Source organism: Lampetra fluviatilis, chromosome 17, assembly GCF_964198595.1.
Source record: "Lampetra fluviatilis chromosome 17, kcLamFluv1.1, whole genome shotgun sequence".
Taxonomy (NCBI): Eukaryota; Metazoa; Chordata; class Hyperoartia; order Petromyzontiformes; family Petromyzontidae; genus Lampetra; species Lampetra fluviatilis.
The window spans coordinates 5,413,391-5,437,182 of NC_136291.1; the positions used below are offsets into that span (position 1 = coordinate 5,413,391).

Below are 23,792 nucleotides of genomic sequence, written 5' to 3' on the forward strand. Positions count from 1 at the left end.
AAACACAAAATGCCCGTGTATGCACTAATACTGCCTGCCAACTCACATATTTTACAAATGTTACAAGATTAAATCTGGGAGATGGGAGGGGGGGGCGAAAAAAAACTTGGGGGGGGGGGGGAGGGGCACGCTTAGGGAAAAAAAAAATTGTACACGAAGTATAAAGTGTGAAGCAGTTAGGTAATGCTCCATCGAATTTTCGTCTTTTTGCAGTGACATGGCCACGTGGTGGTACACGTGGTCGCGTGTTCGCCGCTCTTTGCAAAGGTCCGTGGTTTCGAATGCGGCAGGCAGCCCAGTCGATCACCGCCGGTGTAACAACCACACTGACGCTGCGCGCCGTTTGCTTCGGAGTTGACGTGACCGACCCCCTCGTGGCAACATGGTTCACATTTGCCCAATTTTGGGAAATCACCCGCAAATTAGGCAATTGGCATTATGGTACATATAGCCACGTCGCTCTCTACTGGCAGACTATACGGTACTTGTCTATGAACCGGAGCATCTTCGTGATACGAAATGTACATTTATATTAAACTTTATTTTATTTTTTTGCCAAATGAAGGGGAAATCAAAAGCTAAAGCATTCGTTAAACAAACCTCCAATGCAATCGTGACTTAAAGCTTTCGTGACTGCAGGAATTTATAGTCTTTGGGTCTTTCGGTAAAGTCACGTAGATAGGTTCAAAGAAAATAACAAAAAATAACAAAAAACTACGACGTCACGATCACAACACAACCTTATCTCCGTGACTTTACCGAAAGACCCAAAGAATATGAAAACCTCCAATTGTGTCTAAATGGGCACATGGCTTGTAACACGAGTACAGCAAGTAAAATTGCGTTGATCCCTGGAGTACTAACAAAAGAAAGGCCGCTACCTATAATTATACGAGCACGCATTTATTCCAGTGGCAAGGTGCCATGCAGGGATGACTCGGCCCGGCTCGTGATTCTCGCCAAAATGCAAACAGCCACTCCACGGCAAACTCTGCCATTAGGCATCGAATCAAGCTGTAGTATCATTGCAGGCACAGAACAGGTACTGGTGTTATTGCCAATTGTGGGGATTTTCCATGACGATGGAGGGGGGGGGAGAGCAGCGGTGGGCATTCTGCTGATGTTAATGTGCGCAAGATCAATACGACGTGTGCCGCATGCAAAGCTAGATCCCTTTCTGTCCCATTGTTGCGCAGCGATGAGGATCAATTTGTTGGTAACGACGCGATTCAGAGAGTCCGTCGTATCGGGGTTTTTTCCCCCTCTTTCATTCGCTGTGCCATATGTCACACATTCCCACCCCCCCCCTAGAAAAAAACAACACGAAACGTAGGCTTTCATGACCGATATCAGAATTCATAAATTGGGTTTTGGGTTAGGCCGTGCGTACATTATTTGTTTATGATGCTGTAGTCTTAAAGCACAATAACGCAGACCCAAGGCAATGATTAGTCAATAACACTGCCACCTAAAGATGAACAAACGTAGCCAGCATTTCAGGCAACAGTCACTCTCCCTTCTTTGTCATTTTTTTGTGACGAAGAAGGCCCACTGACCAAAATGTCACTTATAATTTACTCTTCAAGGCAGAGTCATTAACGAATCTATTGTGTTTTTGTTTTGTCATGAACGCTCCACAGATTTGCACAATATTCATTACGTATTGAGTGCGTCAGCGTCACAGCCCGGGCAGCAGCTTCAGTGTTGACACAACGCAACGGTCTGCAGATGGCTGCATTCTGCAAAGACACTACATTGTGCCCCTTGGCAGAGGTCTGCAGATGGCTGCATTCTGCAAAGACACTGCATTGTGCCCCCTGGCAGCGGTTTGAAGACGGCTGCATTCTGCAAACGATGGGTGGGAGTGGAGGCGCAGCAGTTGGCGTCCTGCGCGATGAATCTGGCACGCGTGTGCCTCAATTGCACTGGCGTCTTACATGCACATCCTGACGGCCTCAATGTGGTCGCGCGCAAAAAAAAATAATCAAAGCGAACAATCTGCGTCTGCCGTTTTGCATCTGCTACGTATGCCACAGAACCTCTTCCATCCCCTTCGCTATCCATGTATGCTTTAGTGGTTTACAAGGTCGAAAAAACACACTCACAGGTACAGCATGTTTTTTTGTTTGTTAATACTGTTCCTTCTGTTGAGTACTTAAAATGTTTCCATTATTTATATTATAAGAGTATGGTACATATGTTTGGCTCTTTAGTATAACCTTTACGTTGTTGATTTTACATTGTTAGTGTGTCATCCTCAATACGTACCGCCTGCCCTATTTCCGATCGCATTAGCATTCATCATGTTTTTTTTTAAACCAGCAGTTTAAAAAAAAAACATGAATGCGTCGAGTTGAAAGGCAAACAATATTTGTTGTTTTTTAAGTAGAGTGCAAGTGCACACAACACAGCAGCAGCGGCACATGCCAATCAAACATTTTAAATCAACTGTTGATGAAACAGACCGAGTCGTCCGTCCAATTGAAGTTCGTTCTGATGACAGCTGCAAGCGCGCTCCGGGTTGCCAAGAGTCGGGGGCCTCCTGCCAATCACAATGCCAATCTGGTGGAACGATTTCAAGCAACCGAGCGTGAACAAAAAGTTTGAGAGGGGAAACTGCACAGGAGGTGGACGCTAATGGGAAGCATCGGACGCTGCACAAAGTCCTCGAATCCACCCAACAGTAAAGAAACATATTCTTAGGTTTTTTCGGTAAAGTCACGTAGGTAAAACATCAAAATTAATAAAAATAAAATAAAATAATTTTGATGTTTTACCTACGTGACTTTACCGAAAAAACCTAAGAATATGAATCCTTGCAGTCACGAAAGCTTCAAATCTAGAAGTAAAGAAACAATATTGAGTAACGCGCTATTATTTTTCAACTCTCGTTTAAAGGGTCGATCGACGTATAACAAACTCTTCAAATAACAACACGGCAATAAAACACGACAAATGTAAGGGTATTGTTCAATCAAATCGCAGCGTCTACAGTCCTGTGGGAGGCTCGTGTAGGTTGCGTAGCGGGACATCCACTCAACCAGCGGTTCGCAACCTCTCAGGATCCGCGGACTCGTGATACATCCCTCAACGCACGACCCATGTACCCACCAATAGCCTATTGTTCTTTTAATAATAACTACCCTGAAAAGAAATACAATAAAATATGAACAGGTGTACATTACAGTTCACCAGTGGACCAGGTTGGGAAGAGCCACTCATCTCGCCCATCCGCGCTCAAACCCAGCCACCAAACCTCTCCAACAACAACCTGAGGCTCACCCGGACCGCGATTCGGGTCAACCGCTATCAATTTCAAAGTGCGCAATGCAGATTCGTGAGCGCACCGTGTAGGGGACATACTTCCATCGCAGAGGCAAAGTCTGAGAATTTGCATCTCAAATGCGGAGTTTATTCGTTTCATGAGTTCATCAAGTTTGGCAATTACATCTCGTAACACTTTCTAGAAAATAAAGCGCAGTGTATTCACAGCATTGCCTAGGATGAGGTCTATTGCGAAAACCTGCACTACTTATTGCGATTTAACAGGATCTGCGGCTAATGAAACAATGTAAACACATTTGTCTGCACACGTAGAAATCTAATACTTCGAAATGAACAACGCAAAATACGCATTGGTTCGGTAGCATAACGTGTCATCAACCAAATATCCTCCTAAAGTAACTTTGAACGTGGACGTAAGATTATTCATGATTAATATGTCTCACCAACATCAAATATCCACAATTTTAGGTGAGATTGCCAGGTACCAGTTATGTTGATTACATGTTCATAACATGACACAAGAACATACGGAATTAAGTAAATTACTTCACCCCATGCGAACAACCACCCGTCATCCAGGCTGGGTCCGTTTAAAAAAAAATTCATTTTAAAATATGGGGAAAGTTTTCTTGTCGATATTTCGGTCAATTATTTTATTTACTTAACACCAGAAGAGTCTCTCATAAGACAGAAAGCTAAATCATTTCATGGAGATGTGGATTACCAGTCTCGGAAAAAAAATAAAAAAAAAATTAGTGACTGCGCTTACATGATTTTAATTTAGCTGTGACATATGCACACTGTGCGAGTGGCCCAATGGTGTAGTGGTTAGCGCCCTGCTCCGTGAACCCAGCAGCTGGAGTTCGATTCCTGGCACTGGCCAACACCAGCGGCGAGCGACATCTGAACTGTTCCTGGGCCGTTCGCCAACCCGCGCAGACCAAAATGGTGAAGTATGGTCAAAGAACCCCCCATGCGCGACAACGCGGCATGAGATGTCCTTCGTCTAGCAGTGGATTGCCAAATGGTTGTAATTTTGTATTATTTGCCAAGTGTAAATATAATTCAGAGGAATCTTAATATTTAACGGCCTGGACTTACATAATAAACTTCCATGCCATTACCAAGTGGCTCTTATATTAGATTTTGTATAATTTCTTTCTGTTCACATAGCTATCGCAAATTCAATTTCGCCAAGTGGATATTAGTCCGACTCCAAATATTTCATCTCGTGCCCTCTTTCAGTGACCCGTTGCCATTCGAAGTACGGTAGAGTACAGGAAGTGTAGTCCATAAGAGGTTTTTTTGGGTTAGATCGTATAAATATATGTCGTTAAACCCACCACCATCCGACACAGCCAACTAGTAAGGGTTGCCATGTAAACAGAACATGCAAATTCGTCACTAGTACAGCACACCGGTGTGTTGGAGAGCCAGGCCACAACATTTTAAACATTTACAATTGTGGCTTGGCTCTCCAACACGCCAGTGTGCTGTACTAGTGTAGTGACATTGTGGGTGTCACTATGACGCTCAGCGCCAGCTACTGTCGCACGAGTGGAAGCGCATGTCGGGAGTCCCCTCTACACCAGACCATGGGTTGATATGCAAGCGGGCCATAGGGCAGAGGTCGCAATCGGGTACCCGATACCTGTACCCTACCCGATACCCGGCTACCCATACCCGGCCGGGTACGGGAACGGGTACCCGTTTGCAACCCTGGTGCGGCTGGGCACGGGTATGGGTAGGCCGTGAGTCACTGGTGAGTCACCGTTTGTCACTCATTTCCCAACGTCTTGTCTCTTCTCACAATTCAAGTTCCTAGATTCAACCCACCCGCGCCTGCAACATGGCTTCATCCCAGAGGTCGCAATCGGGTACCCGTACCCTACCCGATACCCGGCCGGGTACGGGTAGGGTACGGGTACCCGTTTGCGACCCTGGTGCGGCCGGGTACGGGTAAGGAATCAAAACCCGTTTGCGACCCCTGCCATAGGGGGCTCGAGGGACACGTGACAGGGAGCCGAGAGCTTCTGGCATGATCCAGAAGGGGGCGTGGCCAAGGGCAGGGCGTGGCCAAGGGCGGGGCCAGGGGGGATAAAGGGGAAGCCCCGACAGGGATTGGAGCTCGTCTGTGGAATCTCTGTGGAATCATCCTGGGGTCCGGGGTCTCGTCGTCTCCAGGTCTTCGGTCTTCACTCGGCATCGTGGGTCAGGCAGCGAGTACGCTGACTGACCCGTTCGTGTAGTTAATCCGCTACTCACACAGTTAACCGTATAGTTATCACTTAGATGTTGAACCAGTTACGTTTAGAGTTACCCTGTTGGGAAGCTGTTAAATAAACGTGTTGCCTCCAAATCCAGTGTGTGCCTCCGTAAACACACTACACTAGTACCGAATTGGCATGTTCTGCTTACATGGCGGGTTTAACAACACATTTATATATTTACACGATCTAACCCAAACAAACCTCTTATGCATAAAGAAACTGTAGTGTCACATTGAATCTGGCAAAACGAGGCAGCATCATCTTTGAGAACTTAAACAATAAAATCCCTCTTAACATTAATATTCATCACACAACCGTTTCACCCTCTTATGAAACCCTCGTGTTGTTGGCTACAGAGCTACGAGTGGAGCTTTACGTTTCACACATCGTACAAAGGCTGGACATCGTATTCCTCCCCAACACAACTGGCACCAGCAGAATACTGGTTCAATGCGATGGGAAAAAGAAATAAAGTGGTTTTCCCTGTCACCTCTGTACCTTGAAGACAAACTGCAGGGCTACACGAGCCGCGCATTTGCATAATAATTGATCACATGACGTCATCCCAAGATAATGATACTTAGAACAGCAGAAATGCATATAGGAGTTCACATGTAGGCTTTTACAACCAATCTTATTCCATGATAAAAGTTTGAATTGGAAATGTTGTGGGTTTACACTCCAACACACCGGTGTAGTGAAGTAGTAACAATTGGCACGTAATGTTTACGTGACAAACCTTACGAATTGGATGTTGGATGGTGGTGGTGGGTTTAATTACGCATTTAAATTTACGCGATCTAACCCAAAAAACCTTTTATGGATGCATATAGGATTTTGATATAGATTTCTACGGTGTGTATCGACTCATACCACCTGCTGTTCGGCATAATGTCCGACGATTCACTGCATATACAGGAAGCTTTCTAAGGAACTGAACGGAGTAGTTCACGTGTTGCCTCGATTATATAAAGTTGATGGCTGGCACTTCATCTCAGCCAGACAAAGTTATTTAATAAATATTAATAATCAAAATAAGCAACACCGGCCGACCTACATCATACACCAGCGGCAGTCAGCATCTTTAAATAATTGAAGCAGAACCTAAACTGCCCCATTAAGTTCCTGCAGTAGCTCCCGGCACGTAGATGAAAATGTTCGACATCGTACCGAACATCACGCGGTACAACCCGAAGACACATCCGAAGACGTACATCATACATCACAACCGCGAAAGCCCATGCAGGGGTCTGATTGGTTAATACAACGCATGTGATTCAACATTGCAAGCAACTGGATGTTCAACATGAAACCGGCACCCCGATACCCTTGAACAGAGCCCTTGAGTTCATCTTGAAGGTAATATTAGTCAGTGCACTTGCAGCACAGCTGTCATGTTGGAAAGCTGTTTAAAAAATGTTCACGTGAAAGGGCATTTTATTTCTCGTGTGTTACATTTCACTGGTTGGGGGAAGGCAAGGGGCAATGGCTGATACAAACATACGACTTCATATGCTAGCACAGCTGATCTTACTCACAAGCAGTATGCTTACAGACATTTTGAAATGCATTGTGTTTAACTTTAGGTCAAAGTTATATACGCAATAAAATACTGAAAGGTAATTTCACGTCCTGTTTTAAAGACTCAAAACTGCCCATGTCATTCGCCAAAATAGCTGCTTCGTTTAGCATTTACATGGGTGCACTTAGCAGGGGAAGAAAGTGACTGATAAAACATCTAATTTGGCTGTTTGAGAAACTAAACTTAAAATAATCATGCGTTGTCATAAAATGGCAGGCAGTGATTATGAAACCACTGCAGAAGTCTTGCCAATGTGCAGATTTAAAAAGAACTGTGCAGCTCTGAGCTCCATATCTGAAAACAAAATTTCATGGACCACTTCATTATCCGAATCAATTATTTTCATCATTCTTCACCATCCACATGATAAATCTACCGCTGGGTGAAGGACTCTCCGAGACGTCGCCATCTGTCACATTGCTGCCATGTTCACAATCCACCGGGCACTCACCCACCCAAATACTCAACCACTCACTCACTGAGCCACCAACTCACCCACCCACTTACTCACCCAACCACCTACTCACCCGCCCACTCATCCACTAGGGCGGAGTGGAGGTTTGGTTGGGGTCGATGTTACTGGGAGCTGGTGCTTGCACTATAGGAATATTGACAATTAAGATTCTTCTATACCACTGGAGAAAAAAAAAATCCATCTCGCACCTGTACACGATCCAAATTTCATTGCTCCATCTCCTGCATGGAATTTCTCTGGGACGCTTGCCATTTTAATAATTCATGTACGTATCGAAGAGACACTGTTGGCTCCGACCTATGTGACAGTGAGTAAAATTTTTATAAACGCAATAAAAATAGCTAAAAACAAATAAAAGACAATTTTTATAAAAATAAACACTACAAATTATTCAAACCACTTTCTCTACTCACAACAAATCTGCGCTCTCATCGCTAATACATTGCTTACACTCAACCACGTCGCATGGATTTGACATTTTCAAGAACACGAATACAAATTGTACTTCTCTTGCAAATACATTTCCATACCTCTTACACAGGGTGTGCAGTTCGTCCTCCATTCTGTACATACTACAAGCAAGTCAAATCTGAATAAAAATAACACACCTGCAAGGGATGTCATATCTAGACCAAACAGTCATATACCTTCTGGATTATCGCTACCTCAAAATATTTCATAATTTAAACCTCAGCGTTGAGTGGTAGGCAAGCACTGTCTAAGTCACGTTAGGTGACCCTGCACACATGTGTGTCTGTGTACGTGATGCATGTGTATCCTATACATATTTTAAAAAAACAATATTTGAATTACATTAAATATGGATTTCTTCGGTGGTCAACGACACGAAAACCTGCCGAGAAGCAGTTATTTCGCCGAGCTCACAAGACGTGTCCCTTCTCGTTCGAGCAGGGAACTTAAAACACCCGAGGAACGTGGGCTTCGGGGAGGTCACGTGGGTGGGGGGTTCCATCCCTGGCCCCCTCTAAGGAGGTGAGGGAGCCCCTACGGCTAGATGTGTATAATAAACGAATGCATATGGAAACGAATTAAAGCATTAGCTAACTTCTCCAAGTGCTAGGCAGCGGAGTGATGTTCTCATGTCTACGTACGGAGCGTGTCGGTGACCACTGCATGGATGATCCAACGGAAACAAGTAAATCAATAAAATATTATTGTAGTCAAAGGTTTATACACGTGAAATAGTGAACGCTGGAAAATGTCAACTGAAGCAAATTTATTTTCCTTTCCGTTTCTGCCTTCTATATTGAGGCTCGCATGGGCTCTGCTACATGCACATTAAGGCACCTTCCCAACACTCGGCCATAGAAATATAACTTCCACTGCGTAACGTGTGGAACGAAGCTTTTACTGGCGATGTACCGGGTGGGTGTGGTGGAAATCATGGAAAACTGAATTCACCTAAACAATCCTTCATATTTTGACTTAAAACTTTCGTGACTGCAGGATGAAGACTGCTTTTATAAAATATTATATTTGTAATTTTAATTTAATTTAATTTAAATTTTCTATCTATGTGACTTTACCGAAAGAACCAAAGAATAATACTTCATACGTTTCCCGCGTCTACAGGGTGGGGGGGGGGTAAAAGGTTTCTTAAAATGTCTTAAATACTTAATTGTTGTTCATTGTCTCAACATAATTCATCGTTGGCAATTATGATAAACAAACGTGGACCAATTGATTCATTGTGCTCCCCCGTGAGCGACAGACGATTACGCAACTACCAAAGTTGTATTTGTATTCATGATGTACGCACGACGATTATGCTCAAGATTATTGCCTGTGGTCACTTAGCCCGTGAGGATCGGTGATTTATAGAACAGCTGCACCGACGGAAATGTCGTGAATAAGTTGTAAATGATAGTGGAAGTGAAATCAACATCATTCACAGAATTTAAATGTGCAAAAAAGGTAAGAAAACACTGATAAAAACTAAACCAATAAAACATCTACAGTGAAATGTAATGCTAATGGAAGACCATGAGCACACAAATTATTGGTGCCCACAAATTCCCCACTAGAAAATGTTTTAAAATTATTACATTTAAATAATAAGTATCACCATAATCCAACATTATAGCCTGTTATGAGCTTCTAACAATGCCAGGTCTTGGACAGAGCAAGGGGCAATCCAGGAAATATTGATCTCCCGACAGGACAAGAAGTCATGGTCAAAACAAAGCCTTCGACAGAAGCGGAGATCCGTTCACACAGCGGCAGGCGGGAGAGCCCAGCAGGGCCGGCCTTCTGAACACGCAGAGCCCGGCTTATTTACAAGCTTCAAAACTTCCTTCACAAGACCGAATTCGACACACAGCGGATCCTGTGATAACACGATCGAAGAAATAAAAACGTGTGTGCATTCGCATTCATGTTCACGGGACTTGGGAAGCGGTTGAGAGTTGACGCAAATTGCGACGCCGGAAATTTTTTCCAACGGGCAAATTGAAAAAAAACGTCTGTGGAGGATACTTGAGACGGCCGCGAGCGAACCAAGGCAAGACACCTCCCTGCTGCTCGGCCGTCCTTTCCCCCCGTGGCGCGCGATTCCTCCCCGCCGCAGGACGATGCGCATGGGTACTCTGCAGTCTGGCGGAAAGCAAGACGCTTGGAGGGTGGTGCGCGGAGGGGAAGTTTTGGGTGGGTGGAGGGGGGGGGCATCATCTGCCCCTGTGTACACTGATCTTGCCGGCCTCGGTCAGCTGCTTGATGATCTTCTCCTCGTGGTCGGCGTCGTGCACGCCCGTCTTGCGGAACTCGCCCGAGTAGCGGTTGTTTTCCCAGTAGTGGTGCCAGTTGCCCCGGCTGTCAGCACCGAATCCGTACACGTCCACCTGGTGGGGGCGGGTGCGTGAGCGGTGGAACGGCCGCGTTTAAAGCAAGCACACGCTAACTTTGTGACTCAAAACGTTACATTTTTATTTTACCGGGAATGAGGTTTTGCTTTAATAATCACGTCAAGAGGCTTTTTTCCGTACCTCGTCGCAAACGTGCAGCGCGAAGAAAAGCGCCACCATGCCGGTGGAGGGGTAGCGGCCGTGGTGCTCCGTCCAGCTGTCGTGGATGTATTTGAAGAAGGCGGGATTGTAGATGAGCACCTGGAGATGGGAACGGTCACTTACTAGGGAGCCGATCGCACATCAAACGCCGTGGCGGATGCCAAACACAGGATGCGGTATATCCTCATCGATCCCGGCTCACGCACAGATTTCGTTTGCTCTTACAAATTTGCCAGTTTGGCTTAGCTTATGGAGGCCAGACGAAGGTCCGTGCTGCCTTACATCATGCTACGTAACAAAACATTCAGCCGCTTGTCAATCGACTGCTGGATGCAGGTCGCGCCACGCTGTGTTGGTCATGGAGGTTGTTTGACCGTACTTCGCCATGCTGAGCAGTGCAGGCTGGTAAAGGGGGAGGCCCAGGACAGGTTCAGATATTACTCGCCACTGATGGTAGTCAGGGCGAGGAATCGAACTCAGATGCGGGTCAGGTTAATTGCACAATACGCTAACCACTGTACCCTCCCCCCCCCCACCACAAAAAGCTTACGCAATTAATACAAATACATAAATATATAATTGATGAGCAATACATAATTATAAACAAATATTAAAATAAATGTTGACTTACAACTGCGATTGTAATGCGTGTTTGCAATAATACAATGAATGTTGTTTATTTGCAGTACAATATGATTTTTGTTGTTGTTGTTGTCAATGGCCATTCATTTCAGGTAATTGTCCTTTGTTTACATAGAAAATCAGCCGGCAAGGCAGAGGACCTTATCAGAATTGCATTTCAGCGGCAATCCCCAGTGGGGTGCGGAGGGCTTATAGGTCAGGGCACAACACGGGAGCATTCCGTTCATGCGGCTAACTGCGACAAATGGGCATTCAGCCAAAATTGGACAAGAGCAGGAATGTAAACTGTACTGATGCGTTAAACATGTACACTCACACTGGCACATAACAAAGACAGAGAGATCCCTCCTGTCGCCTGGCTCACTCCCGTGATATGGGGGGGTGGTGGTGTGGCCAACACCATGCCCGGCCTCTTTTTTTTTGTCTCTGCAGTGCTGATGTTTGCATACCACACCAGGTTCTCATTTCAGGCAGAGTCAAACTAACGGAAGGGCAACTCGGGGCCAATTCACATATCCATCACTGGTGTTAGCTGTCAGCAGGAATAAATTTGGGTCGCCACACAAAGACAAAGCTTGTAACAGACTGTAGGGGCAATGCTGTTAGCGAGCACCTATGAAGACCGGAACTGCACACGAGCGAGTGTGTGGTCAGCACCACGCCCGGTCGCCTTTGTCTCCCTAGTGACGATATTTACACACCACAGCAGGTACTCATTTGAGGCTGAGTTGACCTAGAGGAGGCCCAGGAGCGGCTAAATAATCGTCACTGGCGTTGGCTGTGAGCAGGAATCGAACCCGGGTTGCTGGCTTCGTAGTGCAGAGCGCTAACCACGACACTAACACGCCCCCCTCCACACACGTACGCACATATGCGCAATCACATACAGACAGGATGCCTTGACCTCTAAATGAAAACAAGGATATGGATTTCAAGTAAGCAGGAGCAAATGAGTCAGGATTTGGGAACGATAAAAAAATGCATGCAGAAGAACAAAACGACAATTGAATTTACTGATTGTATTGCATCCTCAAAAATAATGAACGGCAGTTTTTCAATGAGGTAGGTTTTCACAGCTGTGGTGTAGAAACACTCCCAATATGTTTTTTTTGGGTTGTGCTGTGTAGTTCGGCATAATAAGAATTTTTATTTTTTTAAAGAGCATTTCCTATAGCACCTTGATGCACGGTACGCACACGCTGGGAGCTTCAGTTGCCGAAAAATCTTCCAGCGCATGGAGCGGAGGCTCCGGACATCGCGCCCAACACCGCACCGCTACGCCCTTCATTAAAACCAAACTTGTAATTCTGAAAGAGCTTTTCAAACGTGTTCCAAATAGCCTATTATGTCTGCTCCGACTAAAAGCTAATAATTCGTAGATGTACAGAGGCAGAGAACCCGATAAAAACCAGAGCTCTACGCAAGGCCGTTTCTTCAAAACAACACGATACTTACGATACATCTTAATGAACGTTTAACCAATTAATCAGTTTCTAATGTGCGTGACGTGACTTAACAGCTCAGGTAATTGCAGACAGTCGCACGCACACGGCTGCCGATTTACATCGTGATGGTTTTGGAAGCGCCTGCAGCTACGGCAGAGGGGTGGGGTGCTCTATAACCTGGGGAACAGTCAACAGACAGGGGTGTAACAATTAGTTGACGAAGACAGATCGGGCGGGCACAGCGTTGGGTTTCTTGCAGGGTGGGACCGGAGCGATAATGGAGAGAGGGGACTGGGTGGCTGAGGAAGGGCGGATCACGCTCGCAATTTGTCAAGTAGAGCCCCCCCTCCTCCCCCTTCCCCGGTACGGCAAATGAATTCTGGTTGCATGGCACTGCTTTCCCAAGGTCTCAGAAAGGACCTCTTTTCTTAAAAAGGACAAACGCACAGATGCCAGAGAGAGGAAAGGATTACACTACGGTGTGCTACAAGCTAGGCAGGTAATACGATGGCCAATCGCAAAGGCTTGGGGGCATGCATACAAACACACATGTATGGCCTTTAATACCGCTACCGAATTTCAAAAGACAAGTAGGATTACATTTTAATATGACGGGAGATGCATGCTTGCAATTACATTGAGAGACAGAAAGAAGTTCACGTGGATTACAGATCGTCGGCAGATTAAAGAGAGCATTCAAAACTGAGTGGCCTTGGGGAGGGGGCACGTCACTGGTGGGGTCGATGGGCGATGGACAGAAATAGTGATTCAGTGGCAGCCAAGGAACGTAACGCACTCGAAAGGACGTCCCCCAAGGAGACGGAGCGACTAAAGCAGCCCCTGTACGAGTGCTGCAGAAATGCGAGAGGCGGCGTCTATTTGGCGATGCCTTCATCCAGCAGTGGTTTAATCATACGCCGACGATGATGACGATATCATGATCCATTATGCCTTTGGGTGCTCATTCAAATGCCGCTGCTCAAGTCACAGTGCATATTTATAGGGACCTTGTTTGGTAAACGCTGAGACCACCAACCGTGACTGCAACGCATCTCAACTTTCAGGCACACGTTACATCTGCCGTCCTTGAGTTTCGCTGCGCGGTGACCTCGGCATTATCGCTCAAATAAAGCCTCCCTCGCCGTCCGATGAGATTCTAAATAAATGAATGAGGGCCGTCTAGACGGCCACGGGAAGACAAGCCGGGAGCTGCCTCTGTGCCGAAAGCCAATAAGATTAGCGGGAAGACAAATGCGGGCTTGTGCCACTCCCCCCTCTCAATTGTGCGTTTATTGTCCCGCTGTCGCAACACAGCGGTCAATGACCTTTGTTCTGTGGTTACACACGAGGTCACGGTCTGCATACGCAGAATGCACACGCCGTAGTAACGTGGTTTTAACTTTGTGCGGTAGGTACAGTAAAGTGGCGTTTAATATAGTAATGATAATGATGTTAATAATCAACGCCCTTTGTCAATCCACTGCTGGATGAAGACATACATCACCATGCTGGTCACTGAGGGTTGGTTGAAGAGGTTGAGGGTGGGGGGGAGGGCAGGATGGTGGAGGCCAGGACTGGTTGAGATATCAGCAAAGGCAGACACGAAATGAGTGGCATTGGTGGGCGGTAGATGATAAGAGTTTTGCGGTTGGAGTCGTGTGGGTGGTGAACGGGAAGGATGCTCCACGTAACTAAATAGTCTGTGAATAACGGTCGAGCGTTTGAAAGCCAAGTTTTTTAGAGATGACAGAAATTCTATCATCGCCGCCACAAGAGAAGCGAGCGCACTCATAGTTGGTGGCTGCCAGGGGGTACACTTTAGAAGGTCCATTCATAAGCCCTCTGCTCCACCGAGCAAAGCGCTCTGTCGAAGGCCCCCACAGTTTAACCTTCACACGCCCGTTGGAAGTTACTCCCCTCCTCTGCTGTCCACACAGCCTGGAAACTCCCTCTGACCGGCCATCGAGCACGGTAGCCTACGTACGGTTGCGAAACGATTTCAACATACGTAAGTCTGGGGAGTTGTTCTCCACTCCTGTTCAAGTCCACATCTTCGTCTTCTCCCCTGCCTGTGGCCGACTATCTCTTCGCTCAAGTAAAAATCATAAATATATAAATCTATCCTTTTTTTCCCCAGTGATGAACCTGCGGTTGCATTTAAACGTTTCATTAATACACATGGTATTTGTAGGTTGAAAATGGATTTCTTTAGAACAGTTGTTTGTGTTTAGTTTGTTATCCCACCCCCACGCTTGGCTACGTACGGTGCAAAAGAAGTTCAACATACGTACATACATGCACGGCTCCTTCCCAATTTCATATTTATATTTGTGCATTCGTTCATCTTGCACTCTTACATTAAATATATCTTGGCTACACATTCATTACTAATATGTCAACATTACGTGCTGAAATTGAACCATTCATACCAAATATCATTAATCGAGAGTCCTGGTGCACATATACACTGTGGACATGTTTAATATGTGTCTGCTCATTTACCTATTTGCCAACACTGCAGACACACCGATGCATTCAAAACAATCCAGCAAAAAAGACGAATACGCATAAATATTCAAGAGGTTGTCTGCCGTGCGCCGCTTGCGCAGAGTGTCTTGCGTGCCCTTGAGCATGCATGAAATTCAATAATTCCGAGGCTGAAAATGCTGCGAGGTGCACTCCGACAATTCCAAAAAACCTGGGGGACTTATTGCTCACACGAGGAGTTTTCACTCCCCTTGTGGCTCAGCCGCAGTTAGATTCAAAGTCTCTCTATGGCGCACACAGGATGTCCGTAATGGAGGCAAAATTCAAAAGTACTCACTGAAGCGGGGGAGAGAGTACGTTACTTATCTGGACACAGAACTCGTAGCAATATGGCCGTGCTATTTCGAAAGCTACACTCGATGTAGAGATGTACTGCACAATAAATTGCTGCTGAATACACAAATAACCTGTCCTTTTTGCAGGTCAGGCTTTCAACAACAACAACAACACCAACGATATTCCTTCTATAATATAAAAGTACACAAGATAATATTGGGGTGCAGCGGTGGCGCAGTGATTAGCGACTTGTATGTATGCATGCTGAACTTCCTACGCACCCTACGTAGCCAACCCTGCTAAGTGGGAGGTGCATAGCACTACGAATGCGGGCTGGTCAGTTCCATCCCAGGCTAAGGCTCACATCAGCGATGAATTACGCGAATACTGGTTAGGCTCTGCCTCCTCTATCACCAACCGGCAGTGACCAGAGCCGTGCAGTATGGTCAAACAACGCCCCCCATGACCAACACAGGACAGGGAGGCCCTCATCCGGCAGTTGATTTACAGAAGGGTTGTACATTATCATGATGTAATCTTACCCAACATATAAGCATTCATCTTTTTTGGTTCTTTCGGTAAAGTCACGTAGAATGGAAATAATAAAATAATAAAAATAAAACATTATAAAATATTATTTTATTATGTTTCATGTTTTATTTTTATAATTTTATTATTATTTTATAACGTTTTATTTTTATTATTTTATTATTTCCCTTCTACGTGACTTTACCGAAAGAACCAAGAAGATGAATCCCTGCAGTCACGAAAGCTTTAAATCGAAATATAAGCACTCGTCTATCATTTTGGGCAAGTTACGGAGCAACAATACATGCGACCGTGTGATATAACAAACAATGAACAGTTTCACCCTTTTGTGGCACAGTGATCGACTCTGAAGCCAACGCAGATGGCATCAATAAGTGGGGCATTAGCTATAGGGGCAGACAAATGAGTCAACACTGCCATTTTACGATCAATAATGATAAATCATGCAGTACGGTGTGTGTGCGTGTGTTGAATTATGTTGTGTGCACCTGCAATCTAGTGGGGTTAGTCCACTGTGCTATGGAACCTGAAAACCTGAGTTTGACACTCTATGTTACACATGGCATGGCCAACATCAGTGATAAATATCTGAACCTGTCGTGGGCCTCCCCGAGGTCAACCCGGCTTTAAATGAGTACCTGGTGTGCTGTGTAAATATTGGCACTGGGGAGGGAAAAAAACGTGGAGGTGGTTTTGCCTCCCTCCCCCCCTTGTGTGGCAAGCCGGCCTTCATAGGTGCTTGCTACCTACTCTCCTCAACAGGTGAAAAAGGCTCTATAGGGGATCTTTGACTTTGTGTTGGATTGTTTGAATATGTAATTCTACGCACATATGGTTAGCACATTGTGCTACGATGCAGTTGACACAGGTTCAATTTAGCGCTACGCACGACACCAATGGCCCATGGAATATGCACCGGAAAGTATTTATGCGGCATCAAATGTATGCCATCTCCACTTTCAGAACAACGCATTTAAATAATAAACTAGTTTTTGCCTTTATCGCACGGCATCTTGGGAATTCTCCAGAGTACAAGATGCTCCAACAGGAGAAAGAAGCACCAAATGTGTGCCAAGTGTTCATAAAATTACACAAATATGGTCACACACACACATGCCTATGGATTACAGCACACACCCACTTCCCCAAAGTTTGTTTTCAAACACAGGGGAGAATGTGTGTCATATAAGCTGGAGAATACGGTCAATGCATTTGGGCCCTCTATTAAAAAAAGGAGATTTTGCGCACTTTTGAATGCACTTCTGCAGCCGTATGGAACGCTCTTCCTTTTGACGTTTGGAAGCCACTGGAGCTATGCGCTTTTAAATCAATTAGATTAAAAACTAATTTCTTTTAAAATGCTATTTGTGTTTAGTTTTGTGTCTTTCCCCCGCACCTCCAATTAGCGCAGTTGGCTACGTACGGTGTTAAAGAAGCTCAACATACATACACACATTGTAGGTTGGATTGTGATCATCTGCACTGCTCACAATGGCTTCAGGGGGTTGTTCTGTGACTGCTTTCATCACGAGTGAGGGCTGTACAAGCACATCCTGAAGCCATTGTGTTTCCTAGACACATTTGCACACCTCTGTGGTGGCTGCCCTCACTTAAATCACACTGACAGCATAACAAAGCCAGGATATAAGGGCAATTGTTGTGCGGGTCTCAACAGAACAAAACATTATAAGCTGTGCTCTCACTATGGGCTGTGAAATTACCGCCAGGCATGCAAACACAGTACTGCATGAGTAATAGGCACTTCCAAAGTTAACAGAGTAAAGAAAATAGACATTTCCACTGGCATAAAAATGATGCACTGTTATAGGTTAATGTATTTTTTTGCTTAACACTTAAGCGCGCTTGCCACATTTGTACCGCTTACCTGTAATGGCACTGGCAATGTTTATACTGGTAGCAACCCACTGGTTCCACCAGCCCACAGGGGATTATTGTGTCCGTCCGTCATGCAGGGAGGGGCTGGGTGGGGAGGGAGGGGCTGGGTGGGGAGGGGAGGGTGGGGAGGTGCTGGTCACCCCGTGGTGCCCTTATAAAACTCAACGTTTAACCTAATCACGCCGGCTTGTGCCCGCCCTCACAGTCGGGCATATTTGCGGAATCCACCACGCCGCCGTTGACCCTGGCCATTGACCGAGCAACCCAACGTTCCTACCAGCTCCCTCCGCAGGAATGTTTATGACACATCTCGATGGGGTAGTTATACTGGGGGGGGGGGGGGGGGAACCCCTTCTGCAAATTACTATTTTCCACGATTTATTTATTTAAAGGACCACTTTGAACATCTATAAGTAAAGCGCACAATTATGTAGTGCACAATTACCGCTATAATTAGTTGTCTGCATTCTATGAATGCCTAGCTGACAAATGTGAATTCAAAACAAACTACCGAGTAATCCTAATCCTAAAAGGATTCTATAATGAATACAGATTGTAAATACTGTACAGTATTTACAATCTGTATTCAGTATTCCGCATTCTACAGGCTTGCCCTGAACGAACAAACTCGCTCTGAACTCAGGAACAACTTAGACCCCCAACTCCCATTTCAAGTTGAAAAAAAAATCTTGAATCGAAATGTGATACAAAATTCCAAAAATGTATTATCAAATCGCTGAGGGAGGTACAGAATTCCACCCCTGAAGGATACTGGTTTTGCTATACAAAGAGTATTAAATAATAAAATGCAATTAATTAAGTGTAATAAATCTTACTTAGCAAAACACAAAGGCACATCGTTTGGTAATAATGTTGGTTCCCTACGTTTCCAAATGTGCATCTGGACAAATACAAAAATGAAGAATGAGGACACTTCATTTCCTCACCACAAAGAAGTGTCGTGCTTGTATCATCCATACAGATTGTATTTTTCGGCTTGATGTTTTGTCAAATGGCATTCGAATATATAACCGTGGACCAAAAGCACTATTACATTTTGATTGTATTCCATTCACGAATTGCATTTTTATTTTCCTGAATTTTTCTCTCACAGTGGAAGAGATGAGCGTTTGATTGCTTTTACTGTGAATCTGTGGAAAAAGCTGGGTGATATTGATTGAGTAACGTGAAAAGCAGAACTATCAGACTATGGGACACAACCTCTGCCATTTCATTTAACTTATTTTCTCTTTTCCTGCTCCTCAAAGCACCAAAAATAAATTACTGCAGCTCGAGTAACCATCCAATCAACGTAACTCATGAGACATCATCACTGTGACCTGAATAAAAATTGCAGCCAGGGAGACAATTATCAGAAATCATTTTTTTTGCTGGCAAGCAGCTTCGGAAACCTCATTTGTTGAAAATACGACCCTCTCACCACAGGACCATCCACACTCAGTGGTTTTATTCTAAACAAGAAAAGCAGCAAATCTGGCCGTTTCTCGTGCTCTTCATACACCCTTGGTCAATGAACACCGAAACACAGAGAACTATAATAATTACACGCTCATATTTGTTCTATCCAAGTCGAAAGATGTGTATTTTTAGCCGCCACACCCCACCTGCCTAGCCAACTGGCCTCATAGACAATGGCAAATATTCATAAAAGCAATTTCTAGACCGGTTTTGGACACATCAGCACATTGGTGTATTTGCACAAGTCCAGAAGACGAAGTTGTCCAATCGGATAAAATAAATACGTGTTTTTTTATGCCGAGAGATGAATGTTAGCAAGATTGTTTATCTGTACTGGTAGGAATCTCCTGTTTACACCAGCCCACAGGGGATTATTGTGTCCGTCCGTCGTGCATCCAAAAATGGGAGGGGTGGGGCTGGGTGGAGAGGTTGGGGAGGGTGGGGAGGGGCTGGGATGGGGGAGGGGCTGGGTGGAGAGAGTGGGGCTGTGTGGGGGGTTGGAAGGGGCTGGTCACCCCGTGGTGCCCTTATAAAACTCAACGTTTAACCTACTCACGCCGGCTTGTGCCCGCCCTCAAATTCGAGGTGTCGGATGTTTAGGCAATTAATCCACTCAACGTTGGCTACTTATTTGTCCTTGATTATCTCGGGCCCTTTTAAAAATGACGACCATCCCCTAAAAGCCACGCTGAGCGTGACGAGGCCTAGAGTTCAGATGACATCATCACGCCCCGCCCACCACCTCCCGTCCAGCGTCACAAGTGGGATTACAGAGGTGAAACTTGTTTTCCCAACTATTGTTGCGTTTTTTTTTAAGCGGGCAATCCAACTGATGAACGGTGAACTAGTCGATTACAGAAAATCTCCACCAATTAGCCAAAGAATGCACACAAGCAACACCATCATTGTTTTATGTTTACTTTCTTAGCTCTACAAAATTTATTTTAAGAATAACAAAATCTATATTAACATGGTTACAATGATGATAACAAAAATATTGTCAAAAATAAATTATATCACGTGGATAATTCACATACCATTAAAATCTCCGACAATTATTTCCTCTTTTAATAAACAATCATTATTTTTAATATTCTCCAACTGTATTAGGCATAGAAGACAAGACAGAAAATTAAGAAGGGTATAGTTACAACAACATTCATTACGTACGGTACTTTTTCCTCGACCGGTCCAGCAATTTGGTTGAAAATTAATCTTTGGCAGTCCCTTCAATTACGTCGTCGTTCATTAAGACACGGCAGTGTTATTGTGAAATATTAAGCTTCTAAAGAAAGCATATACATTTAAAAGGAGTGTGATTTTAATTAAAGTGTCGGTGTGTCTTACCTTGTCTTTGTCTACGCTGAGAAACCGTTTCACCGGAGCGTACGTACTGCCAAAACAAACAGCAACACACACGTCAAGTTACAACTCCTTCTCGGTCAGAATCAGAAACGTGATTGATACCAGAGGAATCTGATGAGCTACGAAGCTCTTTTTCACAGATATCCAGAAGTTTTACAGGGGAGGCTCGCAGCCTCATGGTGACTCAATAGGCACCATCACCCTTTGTTGAGACATCACTGCCACTTTTCACTTAAAATCAACAACACAAATCTATCCCCCTTCGGTGTAGATTAAGTTCAGGCGCACATCACATTGCGAGCATGCATAATGCGATTTCCATGCAGATGAATGCATAAAGACGGTCACAAAGCAGAAGAGCCATCAGCGGCACCGCATGGCTGAGCACTTGGCCCGCCGCTCCGAGCGAGCAGTTACCAGCTCTCGCTCGATTGGCTGCAGAAATTGGAGGAGCATCCCAGCCATTTGTTCAAGGTTAGACCCAAGTAATAATGGCACCTACTTTATAAAGATTTACTCCCGGGTCCCATCACCCTGTGGAGGAACGTTGCTCATTTTAAAATCTAATTCAGTGCGGCGGAATTCGTGCCTTCGCGTCAGGATCATCAACCACTCGTGGCAGACTCTCACTTTAATACGTTTACGTGGGCCAATGTTTTGAAGCGGCCCGTATGATGAGAATAACAAAAATGCAGCGTCGGCAGCTAAGACTTCAAAACAATGTGCATCCGTGGCTGCGCTGATGCAGCGGTAAATAAATAAATACGGCCGATAAATAAGAGTGCATCGATTCACCTGCCACTTGCAAGTGTCATCCGTCTGCCTTGAAATACTGGGCCTCAAAAGTTATTAGTCAAAACTTGTCCAGGTTTTTATTGACCATCCCCGGCGCTATTTTGAGTGCTGCATTTTTCATGACGCACTGACGGTGCACCGATGGGAATTCTGTATGCAGACATGCACGGACACGCTACACCCAATCCAATTCCAAGTGGCATGTTACTGACGCTACACACGGTGCACACGTAACCCCGTCACTGCACACGAGCAGTGCAGAGAATCACCTCCCCTGCGTCGGCGATTCATAGATTTCATAAACATCATGCAGTAGAAAGGTAAAGGTGCAGCGTTGTAATGTACTAGTCAAGCCACTGCTGGTGAAAGGGCCTCCAAGAGAGGGTGCCGCGGTGGCTATGAGATGTTAACTACCTCGCCTGGTATACAGGAAGTCATGGGTTCAGTCCCAACCCTGACGCCTGCTGCTGTATATTTGGAATTTGCATGTTCTCCCCGTGGCCGTGTGGATTTTATCCAGGTCCTCCGTTTCTTTTGCCCACATTTATAATCAATATGCGTTTAGAGTATTTGGCTGCTTCTATAAATTTCCATTAGATAAACCACTTCGCTGAGTCATCATGTGTGGCAAGGTCGCTTCTGAAAAAGAACGATATCGCTCAATGGGCCTTTAAATTAAATAAAATAAAGTTTAGTTTAAGGTGCTCTAGAGAATCCCTTTCGGGACGGTATTAGGTCTACTCTTCCATTTTTATCAGACATCTTGAAAGAGGCGGGAGCAACCACACTTTACCCCCCCACCACATGAGCTGCCAATCAATGAACTGTCGTGCACACGTTTACACTGCTGTGTGGATGGAGGGGGTGGGTGATAAGAAATGTGCCCGATTTTTAAACTGCATCGGCCTTTGGATTGCAAGTCCATTGTGCAACCATTGTACCACAGCAGCAACTTACACCATAGTTGCAACATACAGTAAATGGCTTTTTTAAAAACATTGATTCATACACATACTAAATTCAATGCACCGTTGCACGTAGTTTGCTCCTCTGCTACATACAACACCAGCCTCTTCAACAAAAACAAAGAGTATGGCGTGACTGTTTATTTTAACATAAACTAAATTGCAAATTATACCGATGTATTAGCCAATGCAATAATGATGAGTAAACGTGACCACAACATGATCTATTAACGTAGTCATGATTAAAGTAACACTACATTTAATAAATACATCGTAATCGTCTCCAGCAATATTTGTTGTGGTCAAAGATAGAAACGCACTGACGAGCAGCGGTCAGAAGACATAAAATAACAGGGTCCTTATTTTATCTCAATACTCAATTTATTCTATTCCATGTCCTCTTTCAGCATGTCAAACGGGGTAATTGTGCCACCTGACAGATGTGGCAGCGTTGGCAGCACCACCAAGCACCCACCGCAGAAGCGTGCATACACATGGCACTGTCCAGCACTGCAGACTGCAGTGTAAATATAAATGCCTGACGATTTTCTTTGTGCATTTTTTTTTACTTGAACTTCGCCGATACACTCGGGAAGTTAAGAGTCAACCTGTGGTGGAGAGGATTTGGGGCTGACAGTCTTTAACACGAAAAAAAACATCCTTCACTTTCTCTGTTCACAAAGTTATGGTGTGTTAAGGGAGCAGGGATTTTTTTTTTATCACAGCAAGGCAACATCTGGATAAATAAAACTTGTAAAAATAATCTTAAAAGATGTTGCATTCCAGGTACTGGCGAAGACCCAGGGGCCGGCCCAGGACACGCTGATGGGACTATGTCGCTCAGCTGGCCTAAGAGCACATGGAAATTCCCCAGGAAGAGCTAGAGTATGTGTATAGTGTAGTGTATCGTGTAGTGTATAGTAGTATAGTGTATAGTAGTGTATAGTTGTCTTTGAACTGTGCGCCTTTTGGCGTTATCTGGTCGAACACCATATGAGACTAGGCTCTAAAGAAAGCTGTCTCTGGTGTGGACCAATCTGTTTCAAGGACAATGCATAAAGTATTGCTTTTTGTTTGCAGTTGACTGCAAGTATTGTGGTTAATGTAAACATGATTCCTTGCAAAAGGTGTCAGTTTTGTTGCCAGAAAAAAGGTGAAAAACCCTATTAGTAAATTTTGGTACTGGCAAAGGAGGTCC

The 23,792-nt window shown here is 44.8% G+C and overlaps 1 protein-coding gene across 3 annotated transcripts in view; it reads right to left on the reverse strand.

Moving 5' to 3' along the window:
* Positions 1 to 3,382: 3,382 nt before the first annotated feature.
* Positions 3,383 to 23,792, reverse strand: part of ST3GAL2 (ST3 beta-galactoside alpha-2,3-sialyltransferase 2) — a 98,535-nt gene continuing 78,125 nt past the window's right edge. For all 3 annotated transcript variants that reach the window (XM_078864039.1, XM_078864038.1, XM_078864040.1), the window contains exons 6-8: positions 20,817 to 20,862; positions 10,615 to 10,734; positions 3,383 to 10,470 (exon numbers count right to left, since the gene is read on the reverse strand). In XM_078864039.1, coding sequence (XP_078720165.1) covers positions 10,297 to 10,470; positions 10,615 to 10,734; positions 20,817 to 20,862 — 340 coding nt within the window. In that variant the 3' untranslated portion in view covers positions 3,383 to 10,296. The remainder of the gene's footprint in view (positions 10,471 to 10,614; positions 10,735 to 20,816; positions 20,863 to 23,792) is intronic.